Raw genomic sequence first — 12,268 nt, 5'->3', positions numbered from 1 at the left:
ATATAAATTAAGTCTAGGTTCAGTTGGCTCCTGATCTTCTGCTCTGTGTCCTGGAGTCATGGTAAAGGTCAATGTTCTCTTGACGTGTGTATATAATCACAGGGTATTTGTTTCTTCATCTATAACACTGACTCCCTATTCATTCGACACACAGCAACGTGAACATACTCTCAACACGAGAAGTAATCTAGAGGGACTTACATGGTAAAGACGTCGAGTGTGTCTCCAGCAGTTCTCGCCATCTCGAAGTAGGTTTGCAGGATGTTGACTGTTCCAGAGAGTGCTTCATGGCCACAGCCACAGAACAGGGCGACCCCAGCATAAAGCAGGATGGTGGCGATCAGGGAGGCGTAGGGAATGCCTCCCAGGCATTTAATACAGCACTCAAAACACCCTGCAGAAGACCAATGGAAAAGAGTTAGGAATGAATATTGTTTCTCCATCTAATTAATTCTTAGAAAAATGTGAGCCTTATAGGAAAGCATATTTGCATTTGCAGGTGGTATCAGGTCAACATGCGCAACCAGTCTGCCCTGGAGAGTAGAAAAATCAAGTTCCTTAATTATAAACGCATTGTCCACAGAGAAGAGGATATTTAATTCCCTTGAAGTCGTCTTATTCTTCTACCCACAAACCAAAGGAAGCCCTTCCGTCCTGATGCAGACTTCCTGTAATAACCTTCACCACGTGCACCCACAGCATTCTATCTTGACTTTATTGCTGTCAAATTTCATCTGCTTCTGTTTTTAGTTTAATGACATTTATTCTATGGATCTCCTTTTAGCTGTGTTTTAAAAATAGTGGGTCAAAACCTGTTTGTTGTGAACCCAATTTAGTGAAGTTTGCTCAGTGGTTTTTAGGAGGGAAAGAGAACAGACTAGGCAATATCCAAGCACAGTGCACTTAGTAAAGCAAATCATTTCAGAGGCTTTTGAGTTCACATATTAATTTATGTTACCTTCGTAGTGACTCAAATATGAAATCTACTTCGTGCTGTAGTACGTAATTGAAAAAAAAAATGAGAAGGGTACTGAAAAATGAGAGACCAGGATGGGTAAAATCCTTGTTCTACCACTGTGCGGTTTTTGGCCAATTCACACTTTTCATTTCATCATGTGTAAAAGGGTGACAGTAAGAATTCCCCTCAAATAATTCTTGTGAGCATTAAGTAGGTAATCACACTACTGGGTATTTACCCAAAGAATATGAGAACACTAATTCAAAAAGATATATGCACCTCAACATTTATAGCACATTATCTATAATAACCAAATTATGAAAGAAACCCAAGTGCCCACTGATAGATAAATGGGTAAAGAAGATGTGGCATATGTATACAATGGAATATGACTCAGCCATAAAAAGAATGAAATCTTGCCATTTGCAACAACATGGATGGAGCTGGAGAGTATGATGCTAAGTGAAATAAATCCATCAGAGGAAGACAGATACCATATTTCACTCATATGTGGAATTTAAGAAACAAAACAAAAGAACAAAGGGAAAAAAAAGAGACAAATGAAAACAGACTCTTTACTCTAGAAAACAGATGGTTACCGGAGGGGAGAGGGGGTAGGTATGGGTGAAGACAGAACTGTGCAGTCACTCTATTGTACAACCAAAACTTTTAATATGATACTATGTTATGACATACTGTATGTTATGACAGTATAATATGACAATGGATGTTATTAAATATAATAAATCAAATGTAATAAACTTACTACATTTAATACATGTAACAAATTTATCATTATATTTAATAAATTTATTACAGGTATTAAACATAATAAATTATAAATTTAATTTGTATATTAAATTACAATTTAATTACAATTAAAATGTAATTTAAATTACATTACATTATGGTGAGCTAATCCATGAAACAGTGAGTGCCATGGACTAACCACTCAATAAATGTCCGGGCTACCACTCCTAGACACACCTTTAACTGTATTAAGATTAACAATGATTGTGTTGTAGTATGGTTTTCAAAAATACTTTGACTACAGGAATCACTTTTGCTTTTTAAAGTTTTGTCACATTAGTCTTTTGAAAGACAGCTTTCTAGTCCATGACATCAGAAAAGCATGGTTGTTCATATTAAAAATAAGTGTCAGAATTTGCTAGATATCTTCCAGGAGCTTAACTAGAAATGCTTAAGTGTGTATGTTCTGCAATGAGACATACTGACTAGGTACTCTGTACCAGCTGCTGGGAAGAAAGGAAGCCAAAGTAAGGGGCTGCGAGGCTCAAAGCAACTTCTCAGATGATCAGTTTCCCCTCCAAGCCCTGTGTGTGTTTGTGTCATCGTTCCCCCTCCCCCCACCTCCCCTCTATATATTCTACTCCAGAGCTTTCCTCCTACTCCTCTCCTTTTGGAAATTCTTGATTAAATCTCCTTTTTGTAATGCTAAAGCCTCTCAAAAGCTCTCTACCTAACTGGCTCTTCCTTTCTGCAGAAACAAATAAAGGAAATTGGAAAATGGTTTGTTATTTACTGTACTTAAGTCACAGGAAGATCTGTGTGCACTTTATGTAGAATGCATATGTTTATAGTAACATACAATGCATGTGACCATTGTAAAGTTCCTGTGTGAAGTAATTTTGTATTTAGAGAGTGGTCCAGCCTGCTAATTTTCATACTGATCATTGGAACTGGGCTGCTGCTTCTTCTTTTTTTTTTAAAAAGATTTTATTTACTTATTTGATAGAGATCACAAGTAGGCAGAGAGGCAGGCAGGGAGGCAAGGGGAAGCAAGCTGTTGCTGAGCAGAGAGCCTGATGCAGGGCTCCATTCCAGGACCCTGAGATCATGACCTGAGACAAAGGCAGAGGCTTAACCACTGAGCCACCCAGGCACTCCTGGAACTGGACTTCTTGAAAGAATGATGGCTCACCTCATCTGCCCCAGAGGCAAAAAAAGACATCTGAACATGTCTTCACTTCCACAGCAATTGTTAGTACAGGAAATCATTTCCTGAACATTCCTTCCCTGACATACACACACACACACACACACACACACACACACACACACACGATGTGGGGAAGTAGGAAAGGTTAGAACAGCTTGACACTTCATATGATAGGAAGAGACTTCGCTAGCAGATGGATGAGACCAGAGTGTGCGGTCTCTGAATATCACTGAACACAGTTTTGAGTGGAGATTAACAGGATAGCAGAAAAATCTTTGAACTATTCTTTGTCTTTCCATGTTGTAAAAAATTCACCTGATTATTTAGAAATAAAGAATAAGAAACAGAATTGGTACCAACACAAACAGGAGTTACCCTTATTTTGGCGAGTGCCCCCAAACAGCCCTATGATTTCAAATCTAATTCCTTTGTGATTTCTCTCCTCTACTATTCTGGAAGAATTCGATATAGGTACATGGGACTTCCTCTGCAGGCACTGAGGTATCAAAACCAAATGAATGTAATCAACAAAAGCCTTCAGAATAGAAGTTTAAATATAAAGAAAAAAGTCCAAACATTAAATTCATCGATAGGAATTACCTCTCTTGGGGTCTAATTAAAGCTTCTAACAAAGCAAAAATAAAATCAGAATGAGGCCCAGGGGCAAAGGAAGTGGGAAGCCTATAGATGATCACCAAAACGCCGCTGAAGACTTTTGCTTAATTCTGCCAATCTGAATTCTGATTGAGAGTCAGGTTCTACTTATGTCACATTTTCTCTGTTGTGGTTTAGATGGACCATTACTAGGACCCCCATGAAAGCAAGCCTAGTTACCTAGACCCCATATATCTCAGGGGAGGGAGGGTGGTGGTGGTTATCAGTGTCACAGTTGAAAGGATTAGTTATAGTAATGCCTTTTATTTTTAGAAAAACATGAGATCTCAATACTACGGAAACCCAAACTGACAACCCCAGTTAACCGGCATTTCTGAATGAGTTCAAGATCTCCAAATTAAATGGCAATATTTCTTTTACTCCCTATTTAAATGCTGCCATTTAAATCCCTCAGAATTATATTAACCCTATTGACGAATACAAATTTCTCTAACCCTCCCTTACTGCCAAGTCAGGCTACACCCCATCAGTTGGAGTCCTGATCCTCTGCAAAGCTTCCACTCAAAATAAAATACTTGCAGAATCTTATCGTGCACATTTTGCTCTTGTAATGGGCTAGTTCCTAACTACCCCCTGTCCTCCACAGGGCCTGAGCTGCCTATTACATTTAAAAGAAGACTCAGAACTCCCATCTGGGGACGCAGCGCAGCATTTCTGCCTTCTCTCCAGCTGCCAGAATCCCACATAGTTGCTGGCAGGGGAACTTCTTTCCACCCACAGTGAGAAACAGCCTTGGCAGAGCAGCAGAATCACCATGGCAACCGCGCTCTGGGGCCCATGACATGCTCCCAACAATCATCCTTTAAAGCTGAGGATTTGACTGCCCCCCCCCACCACGTTTCCACTGCACCTCGAGATGAGAAACCACTCCATTTAATGATTATCAGCGAAAGCGTCGTAAGTGGAGTGTTGGCACTGGAGAAAATACATTTCTTGAGAAAATCTCTATTAAAAACAATAAAGACTACTTTACACAGGAGACACTTTCAAGACTAGATATGATGAGAATAGGCCACCGATTCTCAGGTAGAGCTGCTGGTTCAAATACTGAACATGGAACTTGACATGCTATCCAGGAGATACTACTGGTTACACAGAGAAGCGCGTCTCATACATACTAGTTCCTGGTTGCATTTTCTCAAATGAATGAACACTATGCCTTTACTTTCATATTAAAAAAAAAAAAGAGTTGGGTGCCTGGGTGGCTCAGTTGGTTAAGCAACTGCCTTCAGCTCACATCATGATCCTGGAGTCCCGGGATCGAGTCCCACATCAGGCTCCCAGCTCCACGGGGAGTCTGCGTCTCCCTCTGACCTTCTCCCCTCTCATGCTCTCTCTCCCTGTCTCTCTATCAAATAAATAAATAAAATCTTTTTTTAAAAAAAGAAAAAAAAAAGCAAAGGAATTACAAGACTTTCTTTTCAACACACTCTAAACATTAGCATTTATCTGATATTTAGTGGGGTTACACACCAACTTGTCCTAATATAAAAATTAAAAAAAAACACACACAGAAGTTCTTGACATACTCCATATTTTTCAGAAAGAGGAGATACATGATTAATGTACTCCCCTTTAAACATCGTGAAGTAAACACAAGCCTTTGCCTTCGCTCATTCCATAAAGTGCACCAAGCACCAAGGTAAGTCAAGGGGAAAGAATGTAAAGGAAAAAGAGCCTGGAAGATAAGCAACTGAGAAGAGAGGCGAGCAACACAGTGGTGGATTCTGGAAATGAGACTGACAATTTATTCACTGATAAATACTTCCTAGCACCATTTACCAACGAGTTGATGCTTTCTCTACTGAGCTACAGCGACACCTTGGTCATCACCAAGTACCCCAAGAGGTCTGGGTGTATTGAGGGGCTGTTTTGGTCCACCAGTGTCCTGGTCTGTCCCTGGGCCAATGTCACACTGCCTTACAATATGTTTTCACTTGTGGTGGAGACAATTCCTCCATTTGTTCATCTTCCTCATGTGTATCACGCTATTAATGGCTCTTCTACATTGCCATGTAAATTTGAAACAGTTTGTCTGATTCCACGATTTAACTAATTGGATTCTGGCTGGTATTTATACACTGATTTAGTATCTGGAAATTTTGCCAAATTCTTTTGATGACCTTCTGAATTATTTTGATTCTGTGAATTACTCTGAATTTGCTGATAATCAGATCATCTGTGGAAATTTTGAGCTTTCTTTCCTTTCATTATTTGTACCTTGCATTTATCCTTCTATAGGCTTATTCTGTCAGATAAAATGCAACAAGAAGAGTCGAAACAATGGGAAAAGGGCACCTTTTCTTGTCCCTCATAATAAAGAAAACACTTGCCATGTTTTACCATTAAGTGTGATGTTTGTTGCTGGTTTACTTGTTAAAGAGGTAACACACTTTTCCCCATCTGTTGAAATAATTTTGTTGTTTCCTTTTATCTGCCATTTCAGTAAGTTTTTCTAATTTAAACTAGCATTCCTGAGAAAAATCCAACTGAGTCATACTGTATTTTTCATACATTGCTGAACTCGTCAGGCTAACATTTTGTTCAATACTTTTGCATTTATCAATTCATTCCACAAACAGTTCCTGAGTCTTCACCAAGTGCCCGGCAGTATGCTAACTGCCAGAGCTGTGGAAGTCAGTCAGTCAACAAAAAGCTCTGCTCTCTTTCTAGAAGCGGGGACAGACAAATAAGCAGGATGCAGAAGTAATAATATATATGAGATCGTGAAAAGTGCAGAGAGAAAAAACCAAAATAGGGAAGAAAGCACAAGGAACATGGGAATATGACTGCAGTTTTTTCAGGAAAGGAATAACCAAGACGACATTTTAAAAAAGACCTGCAGGAGAGAAAGGAGCTGTCGAAGGAGAAGAGGGTTTCAGACATGAAGGAGATGCTCATGTCCTGAGGCAGGTGTGTGACTAGAGTATCTGAGGAAATTTTAAGAAGCCACTGGTGGTAAAACAGAGTGAAGGTGAAACAAAGGAATATAAAATGAGGCTAAAAGTGTAGTGGGTGAGGATAAGGATATCTATGTAAGGATATCTATGTTATTAACTGTAATGAATGTGACTGACATCTAATTTTTGCTCTCTTGTTTTGGAGGCAGGTTTATCCCACTCTTATAAAGTGGCCTTTTTCCATACTCTAGGATTGTGGGGCTGTCTGCATCAGCTTTAGCTGCACCATAAATATTTGGTAGAACTGGTTAGTAAAACCATTGAGAGTAAGTATGTACTTTGTGGGAACAATTTTAACTACTGATCTAATTCGCTGATGGTTATAGAACTAATCAAGGTTTCTATTTCTTTTTAAGTCTGTTTACTTAGTTCAATTTTATAGGCATTTGGAAATTTTATATAAGACTTAAAATTTACAGTCAAGTTGTATGTCATTTCGTTTTACAGTATTTTTTTTTTTAAAGATTTTATTTATTTATTTGACAGAGAGAGAAATCACAAGTAGGCGGAGAGTCAGGCAGAGAGAGAGAAGCAGGCTCCCGCTGAGCAAAGAGCCCGATGCGGGGCTCGATCCCAGGACACTGAGATCATGACCTGAGCCGAAGGCAGCGGCTTAACCCACTGAGCCACCCAGGCTCCCCTTACAGTATTTTTTATTCATCCTTTGCTCGTATTTCCTTTTGTCGCCTCTGATGATTCATGTCCTTCCTTCATTTCTGCACCCCTCCCCTCCCCCATTCCCCCCACCACCTCCCCACACCTTTGTCTCTCGTCTGCTTCTCTCTTTCCCTATTCTTAGAGTGCATCATCGGGACGCCTATGTTGCATGTTCCATGTTTGCTACAAAAAAAAAAAAAATCCATTAATTTTAAACATCATATTTTATTTTTCCATTCAGGCTACAATATTTCTAACCCAGGTTAGTAGTGGGGCTCTCTGGCCGCTAGAGCCCACTCAGAAACTCAGGCTGAGAAAGGGGACATCGTCTGGAACATTGCCCATCATAACCTCAGCGTAAGAAACAACAGGGAATCTCACCAGTTAAATATTCTGAGCTGCAAGTGACAGGGGCCACTTCTATTCCCAGTCCAATGGCTAGATAGAGTCAACACGCCTCCCTCTCAACCACAAAGAACACAAAGTATAATTCTACCATGTTCCCAAGAGACAGAGGGCCAGTTGCTGAGTTCATTAATTTTGGGGTTTTCTTTTCTAATAAAAATATTTTTTAAAAAGATTTTATTTATTTATTTGACAGAAACCACAAGTAGGCAGAGAGAGAGAGGAGGAGGCAGGCTCCCCACTGAGCAGAAAGCCCGATGCGGGGCTCAATCCCAGGACCCTGGGATCGTGACCTGAGCCAAAGGCAGAGGCTTTAACCCACTGAGCCACCCAGGCGCCCCTCTAATAAAAATATTTAAGGAGATAAAGTCCCTTCTAATTTTACTTGAGTGAATTTCACAAGTTCCAATATGTGATCCTTTCACTACTGTTCAGTGGTTAGACTTTTCCAAGCCTACTGTAATTCTTTTTGATACAAAATTTATTTATGCACTTGTTTCCTCTGATTCTTTTAATTCCCAAATATATAAGATTTTCTTTCTTTCTTTCTTTCTTTTTTTTTTTTTTTTTAGTTTATTTGTGTCTTACTGGCGTCATTGTTAGAAAACATGAGCTGCAGGACAGCAATCTTTTGCAGCTTACGGGTGACTTTCTTTAAACTAAATCTGAAACCTAGGTTTTTCCAGTCTCTCTAAGGTAGCAGAAATTAGGGTCACAAACGCATAAGAAAGCTGGCTTGTGGGGTCAAACTGTGGGGGGACTTCCCCCTCCCAACCCATGCAAGGTAAAAGGTAATTTTCTTTACTATCCTAAATAGAACATTTGTCATTGTTGTTGCTGTGTTTATTACTTGTTTTGTTTTGTTTTCTGTTCCATCTTCCACTAAAGCCTTTTAGAGTCCTGGTATTTTATACTATGTATTCCAAGTGGACTTCATGCTTTGGGTAAAACTCGGGCTCTGTTTCCTAACCTCTGCTACCCGGCAACCACATGTATAGCCAAGGAGATCAGGAATATGAAAATGACCCCAGAGACTTCCTGGCAGCTTCAAAGCTATCTTGCTTATCCCCTGAATTGCTTTTACTTTCTTCTGGCCTCTGAGAATTCTGCTTGCTCTCTTGCCAGAATACCAATACATACAAATATGAGTAAATACATTTTGATTGCATCTATATTTTAAATATGTCTATTTTAAATCCATACACATATTAATTCCACCATCTTAAAAACTGTTTTGCAACAGCAAAGCTCTTCATGTCATTTAGTCCACTATACTACTGGTAGGCAACTTAGATCAGATAAGGAAGTCCGATATCCTCATCTAAATATGTGGTTCACCGTGAACAACAGAGAACATGAAGATTAACAAATTATCAGACACTCTAAAACAGTTTCCTAGAATTGAAGAACATGAGTCTCCAGATTGATAGGACTTTCCTTTCTGGGTGACTCCCTTTGTGGAGTCCTAACCTCCCCACAACCTACTGCCTGCCCCACAGCCACGCCAATACCAAAGAGTAGAGAGGCTGAGGTGGGGTCGTACGGCCAAGACAGCTCTTCTAGTACAGCCACTGGGTTCACATGTGATAAGGGTCTTAGCCAAGTCATCAACGGGCAAGGGAAATGTGATGTTCACACTAAGTTAAAGCAAGTGACTTCACAGGATGGGTGCTGAAAACGTGTAACAATTCAGTTTAGCCTTAGGATCCTTCAGTGTCTGTGGAGATGTTAGTGGCACAGAGACAACCTGACTTTCTCCTGTCCTATTATGCAAGGAAATATGTCCCTTGGATAGAAACAGTACAGTCACCATTACATCACGACTTGCCTTACTAAGTTTATTTCACTAATTCACACCTTTTTTTTCCCCCTAGAGCTTATTAGCAGCATGGGCACTGAATCAGTCTATCAATACACAGTGATTGTTTTTTGAGCACCTACTAGTTATGTACATTGGGTGTGCAGGAGTGACCAAAAAAACCACGGTCTCTACTCTTTTTGAGCCTCTATACTAGTGAGAAATAAAATTAGAAACTGTTAGCACCTTTTCAGAAACTTTTCCAAAAATATTCTTTCTCAGGATCTAGTACTGTGATATCTTGAGTGTCCATTCAGAGCAGCAAGGATCACAGCCTGGCTTATCTATCTTATCTAATAACATAAAAGCTCAAAATTATGCTCTTGGAGTATGCATTACACTGCAAAGTTTATAGCAGACAGACTTTGGTAAACCCTTTAATTAATGACATGATCATCTATATTTTTAAAGCATTCTAGAATATAGCCCACATAATCCCCAAATGTTATTAAAATTTTAATTAACATTTTATTTAAATATATTCCTGGGTTAAACAAAGTAAAGAGTTAAACATTTGAATACTTCAGGACAAATTATCAAGACAGCAAACCAAAATGACAGGTTTTGAAGTTAGATATTTTAGTCATTGATACATACCCGTACTTAAACAAATCAGTTTCCAATTTTTAAAAGAATATCTTGGGGCACCTGGGTGGTTCAGTGGGTTAAAGCCTCTGCCTTAGGCTCAGGTCATGATCTCAGGGTCCTGGGATCGAGCCCCGCCTCGGGCTCTCTGCTCAGTGGGGAGCCTGGGTCTCTTTCTCTTTCTGCCTGCCTCTCTGCCTGCCTCTCTGTGTACTTGTGATCTCTCTCTCTCTCTGTCAAATAAATAAATAAAATCTTAAAAAAAATAAAAAATAAAAAGAATATCTTGAAAGAGGAAAAGAATATGCAGATTTTGGAGATTTCTTTTGCCCTCTTAATTTTGTGTCTGGGTACCAGACCCAGAAGGGCTTTTGTCAAAAATGGAAATCCCAGGATTTCCTCTCTTGAAAACTTTGTGTTTATCCAGTGCTTCAGTTGGTTCTAATATACAGACGTAGCAGGATATAGAAACTAGCAGAATTGTACAAAAATCATATGACGTGACTAACGTGTTTTAAGATAAGTTGATAGTGGCATGGCTACACATGTAATACAGGGAATAAGAAGGGTTTATTCTAAGAATTCTGAACAGATTATTAAACAAAGGATGGAGTTTATAACTAAATGACACCAATAAGCATTTTTTGAGCAGTTGCAATGCATCATAAATATGCCATGCCTTTAAGAGACTGACTGTGTGATCGCCACAGCAACCCAATGAGGGAGGTATGATTACACGCAGGCAATTTTACAAAAGATTATTGAGGGTCAATACTGAAAAACATGTGAAAGCCGATGTAGTGTGGACTTTCCAGAAGAAGAATGACATTTTTCTTTCTAAAAACATTTTATTATGGAAATTTTTACAATATTAATATTAATGACTCAGAGAGTTAAAAAAAAAAAAAAAACAAAAACAAAAAACCGATATCGCTGATTACAGAACATTCCGTGCTGGTCAACATGACTTAGCAAGAGTGTTTGGATTAATTAAGCATATTTCCCCAAGCAGAAAAGTTAATTGCTTCAATAATGATGAGAGCCATACTCTCTCGCCGTGATAAATAAGGCCCGGAGGGCGAGCGAGCAGTCAGGTGGAGACAGCTCTCTCACGTGCCATCAGAGCCATCCCCAAGGGAAAAAGAAGTGGTGCGCCAAACTGCTCTGAGTTCCAGACACCCGTGAGGTTCTTGTACAATCTTGTTCAGATGATGCTTGGAGACCCAGTTAAACCCCTTATCTCCCCCTGTTACGAGTCAACCAATTATCCCAACTATCGACGTGGCTGGTTTCCTAACAACTTTCAAGTTTGTTCACAATGTTGCTTGTTTGTTTGTTTTTCGGGTTATCCATCGGTGCCTAATGAGCCATCCCCCAAATTCACTGGCCTAAAACAGCAGTGTGTTATAATTTCTCACATCTGTCATGGGGTTATTCAACTCAAATGGACAGTTTTCATTTGGGATCATTTAGGCAATTGCAGCCAAAATGTGGATGGTGCTGGAGGTCGTCTGAAGGCTTGAGCAAGGTAACGTCCAAGATGGTGTCTCCGCTTGCAAGTATGGTGCCCCCACCAGAGTGCCTGGAACAGCCAAGGACGCCCTGGGGACATCTTATTTGAAGTGGCTTCTCTAAGTGGCGCTTAGGGCTGTCTCACAGCATGGTGAAGACATTATGGATGGCTCCTATCAAAGCCATACCTCCTAGAGAGAGAAAGCAGAAGTTTCCAATCTTCTTAAAGGCTGAGACTGGAAATGGCCAAGCATCATTTTTGCCACATTTTACCCTCAAAGTAATCACCAACAGCTCAGATTCTTGGAGGCTGAGAAGTGGATTCCAACTGTGGAGGGAAGGAGTGGTAAACTCTTGCAGCCATCTTTAATTGGCCACAAGATTAGCCAGTTTGAAACGGAACTCCCTACCCCAAGGAACTCCCTACCACAAGGACGACTTTGTTTTCCTCCTGACTCATCAGCTCCCAACCTATCCTTTATTTCACTTGTTAACTTTGTTTATTGATGCTCCACACCAAAATGTGAAAAGTGTAAGTTCAAAGATTCCCGGGCTTTGTTCACCTTTATACGTCCCATTCCTACAGTAATACCTGCTCATGGTAGGTGTTCAATTATTTGCTGAACAAATGAATAAATTGGAAAATCTGTCTCAAGAAACAAGTAGGGCAGGTAAAAAATAGGTCATTTTCCTCACAC

The 12,268-nt window shown here is 39.8% G+C and overlaps 1 protein-coding gene across 1 annotated transcript in view; it reads right to left on the bottom strand.

Moving 5' to 3' along the window:
- Positions 1-12,268, bottom strand: part of GPM6A (glycoprotein M6A) — a 152,612-nt gene that overhangs the window by 44,501 nt on the left and 95,843 nt on the right. Inside the window, exon 2 of the mRNA XM_059155794.1 lies at positions 202-394. Coding sequence (XP_059011777.1) covers positions 202-394 — 193 coding nt within the window. The remainder of the gene's footprint in view (positions 1-201; positions 395-12,268) is intronic.

The sequence above is a fragment of the Mustela lutreola genome, chromosome 18, assembly GCF_030435805.1.
Source record: "Mustela lutreola isolate mMusLut2 chromosome 18, mMusLut2.pri, whole genome shotgun sequence".
Taxonomy (NCBI): Eukaryota; Metazoa; Chordata; class Mammalia; order Carnivora; family Mustelidae; genus Mustela; species Mustela lutreola.
The sequence above is the reverse complement of the archived record's forward strand: the minus strand, read 5'-3'. Positions and strand labels throughout refer to the sequence as shown.